This window comes from Varroa destructor, unplaced genomic scaffold (genome assembly GCF_002443255.2).
Source record: "Varroa destructor unplaced genomic scaffold, Vdes_3.0 BEIS01000002.1, whole genome shotgun sequence".
In the NCBI taxonomy this organism is placed as follows: domain Eukaryota; kingdom Metazoa; phylum Arthropoda; class Arachnida; order Mesostigmata; family Varroidae; genus Varroa; species Varroa destructor.
Genome location: NW_019211455.1, coordinates 21,942,271 through 21,962,091, shown reverse-complemented (window position 1 = coordinate 21,962,091; position 19,821 = coordinate 21,942,271). Strand labels below are relative to the sequence as shown.

Genomic DNA, 19,821 nt, shown 5'->3' with positions numbered 1-19,821 from the left:
TTCGCGTATAGCTTTTAGTTAAAGCTTGGGCGAACATGTCCACATCTACGAAACGTACCAAGCTACCGTTAGACTCTTCTACAAAATTTACACTATTACTAACGCTGCACCTTTTTGCTACGTACCTGAATTTGCCTGCTGTCGATGATTACAGATTGAGGCTCCCTTCCTCCCTCGAAGCGCAGGACCAGGCGACACGTCCAATTTCGATGAATACGAAGAGGAACCGTTAAGGATTTCCTCAACCGAGAAATGTGCCAAGGAGTTCGCAGATTTCTAAACAAACAAAACAAGATGATGTTATTATGGAGCTGAACGATCATCACCACAAACGAATAGTTAACTACAAGAATGAACTACTTCTATTAGCACACTACGAAGATTATAATAACAATAAGTACAGGGACACCTTTATATCTACTAATCTACAGTTACTGTCACTAACAGAGCTACAGCGATGACGGAAAAAAAACAAAAGCAATGAGCGAGCTGCAATAGCTTTTGGATGAGCAACATTACTACACTGAGAAGGATGATCCTGATCATTCTGGAATAGATAAGTCTAATGTTAATGATGACAGTGCAATGGTGAGAATTTGATTTCCCACAGTCTGATGGAAGGAAGAATGAATGGACAAAAATCATTTTTGGGTGTAACAAACAAATCATGCAAACAATGTTGATGGTACGCGTGGACCGAGAATTGCGTGAAATCAGATGATGGATGCGCTTGCGCGCAAAATGTTGCTTACGAAAAAGTGTAATGGCAACGGACGCATAGAACAGAAGTAATGACAAAGTTATAAGGTCGATGTTAATTATCCTAGCAAAAAGAGACGTACACACTCTCAACAACAGCAACAACAACAGCAAAAAGCGTAAGCAAGGACCTGAGCCCTCGGAAAGTGGATTTCGGGTGAACATCACTTGCCGGGCCTACTACGTCCACTTCTTGGCCAGCATCGAGTCGACCTCTGACAATTTTGTATGGGAAAAAGGCACCCCACAGGCCTTGGTTGGAGAAAAAGGAAGAACGGTCAACGGCGAAGGTAGTTCAGTTAAGTGTCAAAACATTTCAAAGGCATTATCAACTTCGGCGTCAATTCGTCCATACCTGACAAACGTAGTGAGCTCGAACATTGCAAGTTTGCAATCAGCGAGCTATCGAGCAATAAACCCAGAATTAGGCTCTGAAAAAACGGAACCCAACCGGTCATACGAAAGCGTCCGGGCCATCGCTACCATTTTTCCTAAGACAACAGCGTGATGAAGTTGACGACACTAGTTACTGTATTTTAGTTACATGACAGACAAACAGAAGCTGTATAATATAGAGTAGGGAGAAATCCGCCGTCAGTGAAGCAACTGGAAGGCGGCAGGCAGACAAGCAAGCATAATCAACTAGTCGTGCAGTCGGTAAAATAATGAATATGACAACAGGACAGTTAATAGCGCAGGGTCAACAAATAATAAAAAAGGACGACCTCTGTGTCAAATGTTGAGTATACCGATGTTGGTGGTGATGATCACTGATTGAGCCGACCCCCCATGAGCCATAAGTTGAGCCCTCCGATCGCGCTGGGGCCAAGCGAATTGTATCCCGTTACGCGGACGGCGTGTGACAGGCAAACGTCAGCGCCGTTCTGCTAGCGCACTACTAACTAGTGTATAGATGAGTATATAATGTTAATGTAATTTTGATGATAAAGCCTGCTCTACTAATTTGGCGTCGCCCCGCGTTTTTGTGTTTTGAACGAACGGAAAGAAAGAACGAAAGAAAGAGCAACAGGGAATGATGACAGCATCAAGAACAATAACAACACAGGCACAAATGGATAATATCGTTACTGATACTACCTTTATTTCAACACTCTTCTGGTTTAGAAAGAGGGGAGCAAAGGATAGAGGAAGGGGCATCTATGTTATTGTGGCCGCTATTAGCGGCAAGGCGTTCACTGCCACACGGCCCCGTCATACGAAAACAAGGGAGTCATCATTTCGTTATGATGGCGGCGACTGAGAACGGACGCGACTTCACACTATTTAAGAAACTGTTATGAGAGATTTATTCATATTGATAGAAATAAAAAAACACAACGGAATATTAATACCCGTAATAATGATACCAGCGTCTCACGCGAAACGCAAGCGTGTAGTATAATGACGATTATGAGAAGCAGAGCGGAACGAGAAATCGCAAAAAGCAACAAATTACGGAAATCACGATAAGGGATAAGCACAACTGACTAGCTAATGATCTATACAGAGAGAAAAAAAAAAAACACACAAACACACACACATACACCAACAAAAACAAGGAAAATTTAATATATAATAAAAATATATATAGAAGAGTTATATATATAAATATGAATATATAGATAGACAAAGTCGCCGTGAGGAACATTACAGGGGATTGCTACGAAGTGCTACCGCCAGAGGGGGTGGTGGCATAGCAAGAAACTGAAATAACGATCGAATGAAGAAGAACACGGACGTGATCAGAAAGAATGTTTAGGTTTATGGAAACGACATTCGGGGTTCGCCCATGGGCCAATACTATCATTGTAGCTCCATTAGAAATTTTTGTCAAAATTCTGAGGCACTGCGATAGATTGACCAGTTACCAATATTCACACATCACGGATACACATCGCTTCCTCTGTCGTAACTTGCCGAAGAGAGAATATCGTTTACGGCAAATAGACGCTAAAGGTAATGAAGGGACTCAAAATCCACTTGTCTCAGAAGACCGAGGTTAGCACCGAGACAACCAACGTGTGCAAGGAAGATCGCAAAGAACAATATACCGACTAATGGCGTGCTCTGATAGCACTTATATATGCGTGAATATTCAATATATATATATATATATATATATATATATATAACTGTATAATTAGCATGCCGCCTAGCGGTTCGTGACCTAGTCCACATTCGGCTCTTCTGATCAGTTTACTACAGAGCGGTACTGAGTACGTAATATATGCGTTAGCAGATGATGCTCGTCCACCAAAAATAAATGATGCGGCGAGAATTGCGGCGAAAAGATATCTTGTGAGCAGACTGGTGGAGATAATCATCTACAGTACATGTATCTGCACCGACCTACCTGAAATTCCAGTAACTAGCCCATCAAATGTAATCCGATGGACTTCAACTTTGTTAACAAGACTCGGCGGCAAACGTCTGTAAGGTTTCACACAATTATACAGTGCTTCGCCTATAGCAATATCGGGCGCATTGGCCGGTCGGCCAGTCAGTCATCCACCCATCATACTGCATAACATGCCATCATCCCCCCAAAAAACATTTCGACAACTCGTCTAACCTGGTTGATGCTACCCATCCCCCCGAGTCATCCTTAGGTAGTGAAACTGTTGCCATGTGGGGAGAGTCACTAATTCTAAGCGTCTCTTTCCTTAAATGTTTATTTAGACCATGATAATTATAATGCGCATTAGAAAGCACACAAAGGAAAGGGTGAAGACAAAACAACTTATACAATACTTATTATTATTATGTTGACAACAGAGAGCGAAAGCAGAGAGAGAGAGAGAGAGAGAGAGAGAGAGAGTACGTGGGCGAAAGCGAGAAACAGATGAGATAGAAAGAAGGGAAACGGCAGAGAGCAAGCGATAATAATAATAACAATAAGAAGAGGAAAGGATAATTAATATAAGAAAATAAAAAAGAAAAACAACAACTTCATGACATGAGCCCATACAATGCAACGTACGTGGCTGGTAAATCGAAAATAAAATGGTTAGAAGCGAGGATTCTAGTAACTCCCCGATGAAAAGAAACTAAAAGTTCACTTATTTTTGCTGCTTTCATTCTACAATCTAGTCAGAGTGTTTGTCGTATCGTAGACATGTTCGTTCTAATCAGTAACTGACTTCAATAATAAGCACTTTCCCATATGCAGGATCTAAATACATATAAGCAATAACAACCGTACTTTTTGCCGTATTTGTATTCTCTTCATAATTGCATTATACAACAAAAACCTAATACGAGCGTAGATAAGTTTAGACAGGAGCTAAAAAAAATATTAATGCAGCTCGTATATAGTACCCCAAATCTTGCCAAGAGTTTCATCATAATTTTGCTCTAAATTTGCAAAAAAGTGCAAGTAGGTCCGTCTTGACTTCTAAAAAACATTTTTGAGGTTCAGTTAGGTAACTATATACAGGAAGGACAATTTATTCGTTACCTAAACGCAAGTCTGAAATGCAATTTACAATCCCACAGTAGGATTCTAACAAACACCTCCATGCTCCCTGACAAAGTATGGTAGTATCTTTTTTCTAATTGCTTTGAGGTGATGCATCCTTGTCGTCAAACGAAGCACAGACACACGTCACAGACGAACTAATGTGGAAATAGCGGTATGATGAATCATCTGAACAAACAAAAACAACCACTATATAACAACATGTAACAAGCGATACAAGTAACACAGATCATGCAATATTTGCGTTTGTCAAGGAAATGGACGCGACTTTTAGTCCACCTACTAGCGATCTTTATCGGCAAGGACATTACACGAGACCCTAAAACTAATGTATCTCTATATATACTGGGCTCGCTGCGTTCTCCTTGTAGGATCAAAAGGTTCAACAGCATGTAAGCAGATCGTCGTTATTAGAATTACAGAACCTAAAGACATACGAGCAAGAGGTGCAAAATAGCATTCCTTATTTCGGGTGAGACGATCTATATTTGCATTGTCCGATATGGCGACGCTGCTGTTCTCCCATAATGTAGCTAACGCCCACAGGGAAATTCGATTCTACCCAGTGGAAAACAGTGCAGTCAACACTTCATCATGGTGGAAATTTTGGATGCACAATTCTACGGCCCAAATGTGAACGTATAATGCGTCGCTGAAAAAACCGGAGAGTCCGTTGTTCCCGTGATGGTGCAGTGAAGAAAGATTTGTTTCATGTTGGGGAGAGCTGTCAGCCGTCTAAGGCAATAGTTAACGGCGCCAAATTTGAGACACTCATTCCGTTGCCGAAATCATGGCGGTGAGCGACCGGCGTAAGTTTATCAGTTTTGTTGAGAACCTTCGCTTGAGACCTCAGATCAGTGTTCAGAGCAACAGATAGAAAGTGGGTGGCAAATAGGCGAGCACTTTTCTATCTAATGCCAAACGTTACATAATGGACACGAGCATGACAAGCAAACCGATACGACAAAAAGGATGCTGAAAATAAATATTTACCCCATTTAATAAAGATTCACGCATGTATCGACTCCATTCAAAAAGTAAAAGTGAGGGATTAAGCTATGTAACAAGCAAAACTCACATAGGGATGAGGAATTAAGCGGGCCATTGAAGGTTAAGCAAGTAGATCGAGACAACATGACGGGCAAAAATATAGTAATAATATAACAATGATGAGAGCGCTAGGATACAAACCGAAACATTTATACAACGACACAAGGCAGAGAAAGATATAGGAAAGGCACAGACAAGATTTAAAGAACATCTAAGTTCGCTGAGCGGAGACACACGTCGGACGAGGACGCCGTTTGGCCACCTGTCAGATAAAACATGATAAGTGATTATGCCGATATTGACTCGTATGTTGAATCGGGAATTCTCTCGAATATATGCAACGCAAAGTATGATGTTGATGCTATTACTGTATAATTATTATATAATTAACAAAAAAATTAACAAGGGAAACAGATTGTAGAATTTCCGAAAGCGTAACGAAGGAAAACCACATGAGTTAAAATATCGCATATACAACATCATCGAAGAAATATACTCATAGAGAATAATTAACCAGATGGCCGATACGTCATGAGTAACAGTAACAATATAAAAAGTAAGTGAATGAGGGAGATTATTTGTACATTGTTAAATGAAAAAACCAGTAGAATAACATTGATATTGACGATGGTGTTGCATTATTTTTTAAATTAATTCCGAATTATTTCGAAGAATAGCGATTATTACGGGTAAAACGGAAGAAAACTTCTGCGGTAAACGGTAGACGAGCAAATGAGTTCCCTATTCGAACAGATAGAGTATTTCCGATTGTTATTATATTACTATGGCTGATAGACATCGCGATATTTCTCGTAAGGAAAGCGAACTTGAGAACAGCTGCGCAGATATTTTACGATCGATGGTAGAGTTAAAGCTAGCTTATTGTTGCTAATCATCATTATTGCTATAATGTTGCAAGTATTAGTATTACTAAAATGATATGGAGCTACTTCAAACAGATAAGAGAGTTGAACGATCATTTGAGAGATGCGATATACAAAGATACATACAGAAATGCGTATAGTACGAAAAGGTACTGATGATATTTCTCTCAGTGTAATTCGTTTAGCGAGCTGAGAAAACGTAGAACCGAGGTTAGATATGGACAGGTGTAAAATTATTGTCAAAACGTGTTTCGCCGGCCTAGGGCATAGGAGCAAATACGATTCACAAGATGCGACAGTTTAATAAAACGATGGAAAGAACAAAGTGAAAATTGACGGTAACAAATGGAGCTCCTTCGTAATACATATAACTATCGCGCAGTTTATCGATAGTCTTCAACCCCTCGTCCGTCCCCCACGCCGCCCGAAAATCAACGAGTTGTCTAGCCTCGAACGCTTGCTTTATAACGGATTAGTAATGGCAATGTTGCAGTCTGCAATAGAAAAGGAAGACTAATATTATCCATAAAGCAAGTCAATAAAGCATCTAACACCGCTTCCATAGAACGAAATCTAAATAATGACGTATTGTGTACGTATGCAGTCGTTACGAAGTCTGCGTTCAAAAAAGACCGGGTGCGACTGTTAGCTAAGTCAACAGTGGAACAGCGCTTAATTCGAATTTAGCTCCTGCGGAATTTTTCTCCTCCTCCTCCTCCTCCTCCTCCTCCTCATCCTCCTCCTCCTCCTCCTCCTCCTCCTCTTGATTACAGCCATGTCTAGCAGTAGATTAGAGTAATATCCAACGGGGTCGAATCACGTTTGTCGTTATTCATGTCTCTTTTATTTTTGATTTCAATTTTATTGAATATCCAGCCTAGCTCGGCTAGCGTTTGGTTAGACCGAGCGATCTAATGGATCCAGATGCATGCGATTAGTACGGGACGAGTTAAGAAGTTTCCCCCCTAGACGTGTCATAATAATGCTATCACAGGACGATCTGTCATGGTAGTCTTCATCGAGCTAAATTTCTCTTGTCTAGTGTTTCTGCTAATGAAAAAAGCCGCAGTTAGTGTAACAGCATATTGGGTGCAACAGGTTCCACCTGCTGTTACGTAACATGCAGAGCCATTACATTCATTAAAATAAAGCATTTGGACAGAGAGAGAAAAATTAGAGAAGGCGGTAAAGAAGACGTTATACATACGTCCGATGCTTCCGAAAATGAATTCCGAAGCAACTAACGAACTGGTAGTAGTGATAAGATATACACGCAACGATGCCGAATGGCGATGCGCTTGAAGGTATCTAGGGGTCAACAGTGCTATTTCATTCTCAGGCATCGCAAACAATGAAGGGGCGTGACCGTGAACGAAGGCGTTTCCGAAAACGTGAATTAATTATATCAGCGACAATAGCAGCATAACAAACTGATAGACACAACAAAAAAAAAATGATCAGTATATATCGTAGCGTTTCATAGACTGAAATTTGCTTGCTTACGAACCATGCCAAAGGCTATTGCTTTACAAGAACCACTGCGTATGGCGCTAACACACACCACGTAAAGGCGATGAGTTCACTACGATACATACAGTATGTAACACTAGTGGTAACGTGACGTCTCCGTAATAACTGGTGTGTGAACAGGGAAAGAATGATTGTCCATAGACTATAAAACCGGAATAATGTCGACAGTAACTCTAATTATACTTACCACAACAACCCTACGATAACAAATAGAACATTAACAAAATATATAGAAAAAGAGAGAATGGTGATATCTGTGAACCTGTATTTGCATCTATTCTACGTATGTCTGATAGCTGATGTTGACATGTTGCGAGTGCGCCCGCCCAAAGTGCAGCAGTTAGTGTATGTATGCTCTAGTGAACTTACAAATACATACACGCACGATATGGTCGCCCCGATTATATATGTCTCAGTCTTGTTGGATTTGATGTAAAATTACGTGGTTAGTGTTGGAAGAAGCAGCCTGTGTTCCATGCTAATAAACATGATAGGAGTGATAGTATAATACAGAGAGAAAGAAAACAGGACAGCATGCGCTCGTAGGCTATCTGTTATGGCTAGAGGGGCAATGTTGCCCTACGTCGTGTCGCCTAACGTCACCTATGCCATCAACACATCAGTATCATCACACTACATAAATGGCGTTCAAACAGACACAAAGAAAAAGCTTCATCTCATCATGCTACAGTCGTGAGGCCCGTTGGGTAAGGTAGATACTTAGCATGTTTCGCTAGCAGAAAATGGCCATTCGTTTTCCAACACGCGTCCGATAGCCGTTGCAATGCACGATACGGAATAATACTGGTCTGCAGGACAGCGATCTGGAACAGAGTTAGCTGATCCAGACATTTTCAAGACGGGAGGAAAGTAGGCGTATGGTCAGAGCTATGTGTTGGAAGGCGAGGAAGCGCGCGTGTCAAAAAACGTTCAAGTACGAGAGCGGATAAGTTTTTCCATGGACGTAAGTTATAAGTTACTGTTCAGATTCTGGCTACCGCAGACAGGTTGGCGTCTTCATCATCGTTGACATCGAACCAGAAACGAGTAAAAAAGGCCACTGAAAATAACGGAAATTTCAATACAAACTAATTTAAAAGGCGAAACATTTAGATTTCTATACGGGGCACCATAGTAAGGGACGGTCCTAATAATAATAATAATAATAACGCGGATGATAATAAACGATAGGGAAGAACGGTCCAAACACAACTAACAGCAATGTTCATCACAGTAACTGTACATATTTCGGTTGCGTAATAATAGCAAAGAAGAAAGATAGCATCAGGAAGAAAGCGATAAAGCTAACTAAATAAAGCAGCTCAAGGATTGCCTTGTAGCAGCATGTGAGATCGAAAGCGTGCCGAATTCTATAATGATACGGTTATCGACAAATGAGACGACACGGATTATGTAGCCATTATGCTTAAAAACGTAAACCAGTGACGACCCGTGTGACATGTTGCATAAAAACAGCAATTCAAATATATCTACAAGCGGCTGAAATGTAATTTTGACAAAAAAATGGTAAACAGTAATGACCAATTAGTTCACTGAACATCAATGATAATAAAGCAGAAACTGTTATTGCTACTCATAACTGATTTCTATATTCAGCCTTTACCATAGCGTTTATAAGGGGCTCAGTAGTATTAAGTGGGCTTGATTTTTCTGGGCCCTTGAACTATTACAATTGTTTGTCTTAAATATCTCTTAAATGAGTGATAGCGTTGCCCCGACAAGACTAACCGCGCCAAAATACATGCTCAGACGTAGGGTGCAGTGAACGGTACGTATCGGACAGCTTTACGTACAACAACAAGCGACCGAATATCTCGTAATAGCTCCTTTGAGGTAAAGGATGTCTGCCCCAAATCTGTAAAAGTTGGCCTAGTTTAATTGCGTTACATCGGCTTAGCTTCTCGCTATGTCGTATTATGGAAGCCTAGCGACAAGCCAAAAGACAGTTGATACCTAAAAAAGGTGTTTCCTGTCGACCCGAAATGCCGCTGGCACGTTTGCAAAATGTGTTTTTATCTCTGATGCAATAACAGAGGTCCATCGTTATTGTTGCTAGCGCTTTAGATGGGCGAGCCTCGTAGCATTATGATGCGTGAAAAAGAGATGCTTTTTTTCTCATGTTTTATTTTAGCACATACTACAATATATCGTAGCATTAAAAATATCACGAGAAATAACTGTGTTCGTTATTACGTGTTTGATACAGCTTCAATTTACGATGGGCAAATCACTCACTATATGTACCGTTAATTGTCAAACATGAACGAATCGATACTTCGCCTAATATAGTTAATGAGGAATATGCCTGAAGACTATGAGCGTTTTAGGAGCGCAGACGATGCTGAGTTGAAACGAACGTCTCGGCGGCACGCAGTAAACGACAGTGCACGACAAACAATCTGGAAAAGGTCGCGTTGTATACACATGCACAAATGCACGTACCGAGAATATCACAGCAACGGCAAACAATACACGGGTGCAAATCCACACTCTTGCCTACTGCTATAGTAATATTCATATACACGAATGATACAAAGGGTCTGGAACAGCATAAATGATATTTAAAATACAATAAAAATGACGCGATCGATAGTAACAATACAATTAGATATTTGAATTATAAACAAAGAAAATGTGAGGATGAGTAGGGCAGATGAAAACAACACAGATAGGATAAGATTTGTTATTACAATATGAGCGTTAGGAATTGTTTTAATGATAATTACATATATTAATTTAACAAAGAAAACCTAGAAAGTGGAGCTAGACGCAGGCGAAACAACAAACTGCTGCTGGTGCTGCTGCTGCTGGTGGTTGATAATTAACAACGATAGTAACAATAACACTAATTATAACGACAAGAAAAATAGAGGTCAAACAGAGACTGCGACAATATGAGCGGTCACAACGATTGTTATAATAATAACAACGACGACAATACTAAAAAGAGCTAATAACAAGGCCACCAATAGGTGAGGAAAACAATTTCTTTAGGTGGGGGAACAAAAGATCGGGAACTGTATTGAGATAATTATTCATCTGTGAATAGTAGACGACGGCGGAGCGTCGGGGTCAGAAGATCACTAGATAAATATAAAAAAAAAAAAAAAAAAAACTGCTACGCAAAGTAGATAGTCGTACTAACAATGAGGCAACGCTATTGGTGGTGATGACGATGACGTGAGGGAATTGTGACGATAACGGCAGTATGCTAAACATGGCGATACTGAAACTGATCAGCTGCCGATAATGATGGGCACGATCGCAAGTGAACTGTTTATCAGAAAAGGAAACGAAATGGAATCAAAGAGAGCTCATCTTGTTATTATTGGTACAGCGGCCCCTTCCGTAAATGTGCAATAGCCCAATTCTGATCACGCTACAATTAATAACATTCTGTTAATTTGATTTCTGCTGCTGATGTCAATCTACTTTCAGCAGCAGCTGGTCTTTCTGTCTGTCGCTGACGTTGCCGTTATGCCCAACGGACCGGGGCCAGTCGCTTCAGCGTACTTTATAACGCAAGGAATATAAATTTGAGCAATATTTGTGCAATAAAATGTTTAAGCGTTTCAAATAAGGCTTACTTTGTTCTCTTTTAGAGAATGACGATAATTGGTGCATTTATTATGTCGAACTATTTTTTCTAGCTACTCTTCTACCTAGTGTCTACCTGTGAGCAGATCAGCAGGTATGGCATCTAGGCGTGCTAGCCTAATGTCTGAGAAAGTCATCTTTTCAATAGAGGCATGCAACAATAAATATATCGGGACATACATACTGTTAACTCATTCAATGACATGGACCACTGTAGTTTCTACAGTTGTTCCGTATACCTAAAATCTTCTTTACCTTGCCATATATGTACCATTTTCTTTTCTTGTCCAATAGCCAGCGTCAGGTTCGTTCTGCTGTCGGTTGCTTTTTAAATAACTAGTAAGCCAGTACAAATCGACAAGGCTGCGTCGGCGCGACAACAGCGTGTTCGGTACAATATAATCAAGACGCTATTTGCCGTGGGAATGAAACAAAAACAGTTGTTAGTCAAAGCAATCAGGCTTCGTGCGAATTTTGTCATCTCACTTTACTCTGACTCGAGAAGTTGTGCCTCTATTCTGCTGTTATTTAGGTCAATCATACGTTTTAATATGCTATTCAATGGAAACATTGGTCCTAATTCTTCTTTGTTACAACTAGTTTTTTTTTTGCGTTGTTTTACGAAGCATTAAAAAGCTAGGAAAAATTCTAGAGAAATGCCATGCAAATAATAGTGTGAGGCTGCTAGATTGACAAGGGATCGCCTATGCTAGACAGACGATGTGGGCATTAGAAATCAATAGAAAAAATCTACGATGGCAGGCTATAGAAATAGGCTCTGTTAGCTTAGCAGTGATATGAAAATAACGCCAAGTTCGCGAAACTGTATCCTACTATATTACCCTTATACACAGAGCGGTCTCGTAGCAACACCTGTTCCGGTTTATATTAGTATCAAGATAGTGCTATAAAAAATAAATGCATATTCATAGATTTTTTAAATATACTCACATTTAGCGTGTTGATCGTGGATGGCTAGTAATGAGCGTACATACGATTCTTCACTTTCAATTCTTCACTGATGTTCAATTTTTGGCTTGTTGTTAAGTTGGATCAAGACTTGAAGATAACGTCGACAATGGTTCAGCCTTTGGTCATTTCCAAGCAGTCATCCCAGATACTGCCTGTTTCGATAACGTAGCTAATTTGCAAAACTTCCCTCGTCCTTTCGTCTTAAGTGTCTTAGATTGCTAGTGCATCGTCGTAGCCTGAGCAGTCGCTAGGGCCTATTCATTTTTTCAGAAGAACTTTTCAGGGGAAATAGAGCTGGATCTAAGGGAAAAAACGTTACGACTTAGCTTGCAATTTTGCTATGGCCGCTGATTATAGCAATAAGGCGCGCTGTCGGGACGTGTTTCCGACAACCGCTATCGTTTGCCATGCAGAATAATGGCTCTAAACTGACAACGAGCTAAATTCGTCCATTTTTAGATAATAATCGATTTTTCATGCCATCATTTTCCCAGAAATCGGATGTGATGATTCTCAGAATGGTCGCAGCGTAATGATTTTGTTTACATGCGATCACGTACGAATGACATCCGCGTAGGCAGAAGATAGGCGCTGCTCTACCAAGCCGAACGATACGGAAACTTATATGTCTACGGAAAGTCTTATATGTCTGATGAATGAAGCGAATGGCATCAAACAATAACAGCATTTCATTTAAATTCATACAGGAAAGGTAAAAATAGTATTCAAACGGTGCGTTATCTGTTTTTGGCTTTTAACAATTAGTGACTAGACGTGACCTTTTCCAGCAGGAGGTCGTAGCTGACGGTCGTATCTTAATTTAGCGTTTTCAGAAACCTTACCTCTTTTTCATTAACTCCATAATATTGTGTAAACGATAGTGAGCACCAATATTTGATCGTGTACCAATCCGATATACGGAGTATGCTGGGCTTAGATCCGTTCTCCTTAGGCTGTTTCGATCGAAGCAAATTTTTTAAAATCTAAAAAATTACTGTGTAAACCTAAAGATAATTTTTTTTTCTGAGTGGGCATGAATGACATTAAATTGTAAAGTAGGGAAATGTCTTTTAATGGCGCTAAATACCTATGGATGAGCAGGAGGATGAGGTACTGAAAAGACCAAGCGGCTAAAACAACGTCCAGTGCGTATGTGCCAAGCTACATGTATCGCTTCTGTGAAAATTGCTCATCACTGTATATAATAAGTATATGCCGATAGCTGCAGTTGAATCAATTATCTCTAACCTACAAACCAGCAGGCTCAAGCTATATACTATATATGATTAGAGATTTATTTTTGTGAAGAAAACGGTCGTGTAATTAGTCTTATGTGAAACTTTCTTGCTTGCTCGCTAAGGAGAAAAAGCAATGATAAGACAACGAAGTAGAACAATAATAACAACAATGAAAGCTCTACCCATCGACTGCGCCAGAGCCCAAATTATCCAGATGAATCCAATAACTTGTTCTTCCGACAAGCCTCAGACAAAGTCGTTGGGGAATTTCTTGTCAAATTTTTTTGCGTCGACCTTATATCCATGATTCATCCACAAGCATCCACGTATCCCACCTGAACGAATTTCGTATCCCTCCTATTGTTACATTAGAGATTTTCCGGTCGTGAAACGATTGACCAAGAGATTTTGCGGAATATGCGTTATAGCATCGTTATGCCGGATGTCAACGTGGGTTACAAATTGGCCCCAACAAAACACATACTACGAAATCGGTCTGAATAAAGAAAGTTATCTATCTATAGTCGGCCTAAAAGCCATCTGACCAAAGCTTGTTCTTCAAACCATATGTTTCCATTATTGTTACTAGCAAAAAAATTTCACATGATTTTTTATAAGTACTGCGGTCTTTCTCTTGTCGAAAGCCTATTGCAAAAAAATACAAACGTCTGGAATAGAAAAAGGACGGCTAAAAAGATGAAATTAGTTCCTAAAATAAAAAAAAAAATGGTGTGATCTCGTTTACTTGGATATTTTTCGTCATCAAGTTCCCCAGGAATGACCATCCGATTGGATGATTAACCATGTTATAATTCAGATCTGAGGTACTTGGGCCAACTAAGGCCTTATTTATGTTTTATTGCCAGTACTACATCGCGTCTTAAAAACAAACTTTGCTAAATCGGATATAATCGTACATAAAAGGGGAATGATGCGCTATGGGACAGCACGAGCTGTGGAAAGTACGTCAAACCGTGATATCATCGAGAAAGAACAAGCTAATATGTGTGTACGTGTGTGTGTGTGTGTGTGTGTGTGTGTTGAGTGTAACCCACAACAAACAGTCCGACAAATTGAAGACACGATCACCGGTTTCTGAAGTCTAACTATTTGTGACAATAGTGCCTAATTATATTACAAAACTAAAAAGAAAAATTCATAACTGAACAAAGCATCAAAAGGGGTTCTCTGTCAATAAATAGTCTAAATAAGTCTTCTTTATTGGAAAAATAAATATTTATTCTTATATAATACGAACACGTCTTAAATGATGTTATCATCATACTGGCTTTTATTGTCGATGACCGCTTACACTACGGCTGTAACCGCTAATACAGTTTAGTTTAAAAAAAAAAACTCTTTTCATTTCTACCTGCATTATATACGTAAACACTATTTAACGAATAGCCTTTTCAAAAAACACAACGTATTATCTTCATATAAAAATAACTAAAAAACGTGCGTCGTTAGCCTTATTCTATGAAGAAAAATACAATACTCGGATACTAGTAATCGGATTTATGGTAAAAAATTAGCAAAATCTCTGGTGCTAGTGGACTGACTGCTTCTGATAAACATATTTCGTCGTCTACCACCAGGTTTCAGTGAACCTGTATAACACAAACGAACGATAGATAAAGGCAGCCTAGAAAATGATAAGATTATTTCAAAGTATCATTTGATGCATTTTATTCATCTAACAACAGAATTTCGGCCATTTTTCGTATGGTATAATAAACAAGGCAAATAGCATTGTCAGCCAACGAACGAAGTTAAGATTAGGGAACTTATAGTATGCATTTCTAATAACCAGTCAGGCTATAATTTCTATTTTTTATATTCAGCCTTATATAACCCAGTTAAGTGGCATGGCAACGATTCTCTACTATCGATATTCCAAGACATAAACATCATATATGCTTCCGTCATGATTCCCGCTAAATATAAAAATAGAGCTAATTTATGAAATCATTGTACATCATAACGTCTACACGTGGAGAAACTACAAGATCTCTATGTTATGTTGTTGCACTAGGGAGTGAGTGCTAAGCATTTGAGCAGTGTCTATTATTTCAGGCTTGAAGCTATGGACTTTGACAGGCGAATTTACAAGAGCTACGACGGTTCAAGATTCAAATGAGCTTTATCAAAGCATACGAGCCCTAGCGTTGCGTCAGCTTGAAACGGCTGAGATAGGCCCAGAATCCCATGAGAGTGTTATGCAATATACCTGACATATAATAACAATAGGATAACATCGACACCAGCTGCCCTAGTAAACGTTACGCGACTCCGGGCAAGATACCTTTTTGGTTTTTGATGGAACGGCTATAACGTGGTAAGGAGTTGTAGATGTATCTGTGTTGATAATTCGGAAAATTCATTAAGTAGTTTCTACACTGAGTCTATTGAGTAATGTATTATAGAAATTCCTAAAAGGATATCCCTATCCAGGAGGCTGACGGATTCGTACATTGATTTGCGTGTCAGATAATAGATTTGAAACAATAAGAATAGTACGCCCATTGAAAAGGTTTGATGTACAAGCGGACCTTGGTAACCTAAACACAGCATCACACCGGACAGGCTGACACACATTAAAATGCTTAGTGAATGTCTTAGACCAAACTTACGTAACTATCGGCTCAAGAAAGAATCTATGCATGTACAGATATACGCGTTGGGATAAACCTTTGGCCTGAAATCTAGATAGCATAGCATTTTTGGGCGTGATTACGGAAAATGACTATCTCAGTCTAATAGTTGTGAAAGTACCAAACGAAGACGCCTTGCGGGTAAGCTTAACTGGTTATCAAGGTTAATTGAGCTTCTTGCCATGTTGATGGAGGACTGAGACGTTTTGAAGAGGGCCCATTCTATCTTCGAATTGTTTACACAAAGGCTGGGAGTATCTTAGCTCGTTTTAACGTTAGCCAGATCATTTTCAAAGCTGCAGATGTCTTCGCTAGGGATTTGCAATCTGTTTTCAGCGAATCTTTCATTTGGAGAAGTAAATTTATCGAAAAGATAGATTTAAATGAGTTCAGGACGTGTTACTAAGTGACCGTTCGAGACTGCATCATTATGAAACGGTTAGCCAGATTAGATATGAACCAATCGTAAACGACAGGAAAAGATATAATGGGAAATTCGTTAGAAATCGTCGTGGAAGATGACGTTAGATAGATGCCGTGGCGACATCAATTACGGTTATAGGGCTAATGTTTCACCTATCACAGAAGCGAATCGGGTAACAATAAATAGCACAGAAAGCCAGATCAGAAGAGCTCAAACGAAGAAGTCCATATTACAAGTTAGATGCCAGCTCGAAACTTACTTATTCAACTAAGTTTCGAGCTGGCATCTGACATATTTTCGCAAGAGTTTTACGCAGAGGTGGGCTACAGTTATGGTTCTATAGGTTTTCGACCTATCACGGCTACCTTTGGCTTCGAATAATTCAGTCAGATATATGTGCCAACTGGTAAGCAAGTAAATGCAATAGAATTTGCTGGAAACTTTTACACAAAACAGTAACACGTGATCTAGCCAAATCGACTTTCACAATTCTGTTAGGCAACACCAGTATTTCTACAACAGATGAGAAATTAAAGAAAAAACCATAAAGATGTTCTGGGCCAGACATATATTGACAGTGATTTGCCTGCCACATTAAATCTGATATGCAGTTGAAACTATGATACGAGCAAACACTTGCAACATGTTAATAAGTAAGACAAAGAAACACAAGAAGGTGCGTGCCTTTAAGAAATAGGTCGGCGGTTATTTTGTGATGGGCATCACGTCATCTTAAGTGCGCAAGCGACAATTTAGCTAGAAGAATTTAGCAAAAAGAAAAAAAAAAACAAAATTATCTCTGGGTCTGTAAGGTGTGTCTTTCTGTCAGCGTCCGAGAAGTATCAAAGGAAACTCATTACCTTATCACGCAACTGTGTACTGATGATCACAACCTAACCTATAAATGTGATATTTCTCTGGCAACTCTATAATTCATTGTTTGATCCTATACCAATTAGTAAATACAGGCCGCTTTACCAGCGGCAGGTATCACTGCCAGTTCCATATTGTGGAGCATACCTTGACACGGAGGAACCAGTCTGCAGCACTGAGGACAGCTGCATTGTGTTTAATTCGTGTTTGACGTGTCGTATTTAAAGCCATTTACTATTACTTCACAACACCGGCTCCCAGCACAAGATGAAGTGTCTACGCCCGGACTCGAACCTAAACCATTACGTATCTCTAATATTTGCAGACAAACACGATGCTCACTACGCTATCAACAACGCGTCGGAAACGTTGTGTTCGAACGCTTCAAGTGAAGCTATTAAACATCATAAGCACCTCTTACTAAAAAATCTCGTGTTTTTCACAGGCCACAGTATGTCTTTGTTGCACTCAACAGCTTTTGCTCGAATACTCGTAACTGGAAAAAATTTGGCATTTCTTTTTGAGCCACTCTAAATTTATTGTAACTTTCGAACAAGTGAACACATCTTAGTTAAAGTTGTCTCCCTGATTTATTTCAATTTTCGCCCACTTTTTTGGTAACTGATGTATTGCGGACTTTGGCCTCTAGACTAAAGTATTTGCTGTCCTGGCTATTCTGCATTGATCTAAACAAGTGATAATCAGGTAGAGCGATGTGTAGGCCGTACGTCAAATGAGGCAAAGTTTCACACTAAAGGTTCCTTAGTGCTCGCTAGGCTACCGAAGCAGTGGCTGTATAACTTTGGCTTCATCCACCAATATCATTCTGCATCGCCTTTTGCCAGTGCAGGGCAAAGCGCCGAACCATTACTTCTAATGACAAGCGTTCAATGAAAACTGCAGGCACACGCTCGACGCACGAAACAATCATCCTCGCAACTTTCAGATGGGTACGGTGAGTTGAGTCAACGCTAGCGCCATCTGTTGGCTCCAACGGGAACTTTTTACTCTACACCGATTATATAATATACATATTCCTAACGAAGTAAACGCTAGCTGCCTTTGTTACTTTGCAAGAAAGAAAATCTACATTGTTTCAGCTGCCAAAGAAAATAATATTACCAGCAGTGTCCAAGGTAACTGGAGAATGCGATGCTTTGTATAATATGTTGCCTCTGCTTCTTCAAACTTCGCTCTCATTGAGTGCTTTGCAAGCGTCCAATATAGCGGGCGACAATAAATCTTCAACTGGCAATACTTGATTGGAGGCTAAATTTACCCCCAACTGATATTTCTTACACACGCAATGCTATTTCGTCCCTAATTGATTTAGCTACTAGAACGGTAGAAGACGCGCATATCGACCCCGCTTATCTAAACGCACAAATTCTACTTTTCCCGCTATCCAAAATAACCTATTATCACTAGCTTAAATTAGTAATTAGTTGGGAGTGTTTGAGTTGCGTATGAATATTATTACGATCAATAGCCAATGGTATCGAACGAACACCTGGCAACGACGGGCGCAAGGCGCAAAGACTCATTTAAAATTTTTGGGCCTATTTTTTATTCGTGAAAGTCCGGCTTCGAACCGTGGGTCTCTCTCTTTTCGGTTAGCTTTCATAGGTCTAGTACTATTACAGTATTGTGTCACTGACGCAGCTTGTATTTAAGCTGCTATTAATGTTGGTCGTTGGTTAAAATCAATTTTCTCGTTATCATTATATTGTATTGTGCAGTAACTGTTTTTGAAACATTTGTGGTTAATGCGAGCTTATCAAGTGCCTTGAATTGCAATTCCGGCTCGCCGAAATGATTTCCATATGGAAACCAAATAATATATATTCTAATTTGCTATTGAAGTGCGTATATTTCAATATCTGTGTCGAATGTGGACAAGGCGTTTTCTAATAATATGCTACCTTTAGCGAGAATACCATGTTAACTGTTCCCGAGAGCTCCTTCCCATATAAAAAGTGAGAGAGCTTTCCGACCATCCCTTCGTACCTCTGACATGGAGTTTTTCGTCCAATAGTCCTCGAGGAGACTGGCTAGCGATTAGTCTAATGGTTGTCATCGCAGTGCTGATGCATGCATAGCTGAATATTCTATCAAGTACATATGCACACCCATATGAAATTACTCGAACTTTATAGGCAATGTAGCCAAAGCTCGATTTCGAATTGCGTGCCTCATTATGTACACTCTTGACATCGCTTTGCTGGAATAGAACCCATATAAGCTAACGTGTTTTTAACTTTCATACGATCTTGCTATCGCTTGTCAGCTTCGTAACGCGTCACCGTCGCGTATATAAGGGAACAACTGATGCTCCCAAGTG

General features: G+C 39.7%; 1 protein-coding gene and 1 long non-coding RNA gene across 15 annotated transcripts in view; one reads left to right on the top strand and one right to left on the bottom strand.

Annotated features, from left to right (window-relative positions):
- Pka-C1 (Protein kinase, cAMP-dependent, catalytic subunit 1) overlaps positions 1–11,304 on the top strand; it is a 159,818-nt gene extending 148,514 nt beyond the window's left edge. For 13 of the 14 annotated variants that reach the window (XM_086980518.1, XM_086980517.1, XM_086980513.1 and 10 more), the window contains one exon: positions 155–11,304. In XM_086980518.1, the coding sequence (XP_086836644.1) occupies positions 155–280 (126 nt within the window). In that variant the 3' untranslated portion in view covers positions 281–11,304. The remainder of the gene's footprint in view (positions 1–154) is intronic. The other variant, XR_002670640.2, reaches the window with a different exon arrangement.
- Positions 1–14,970, bottom strand: part of LOC147757516 (uncharacterized) — a 57,109-nt gene extending 42,139 nt beyond the window's left edge. Inside the window, exons 1-2 of the long non-coding RNA XR_015321500.1 lie at positions 12,271–14,970; positions 126–11,729 (exon numbers count right to left, since the gene is read on the bottom strand). This is a non-coding gene — a long non-coding RNA (uncharacterized LOC147757516). The remainder of the gene's footprint in view (positions 1–125; positions 11,730–12,270) is intronic.
- Between the last annotated feature and the right edge of the window lie 4,851 nt (positions 14,971–19,821).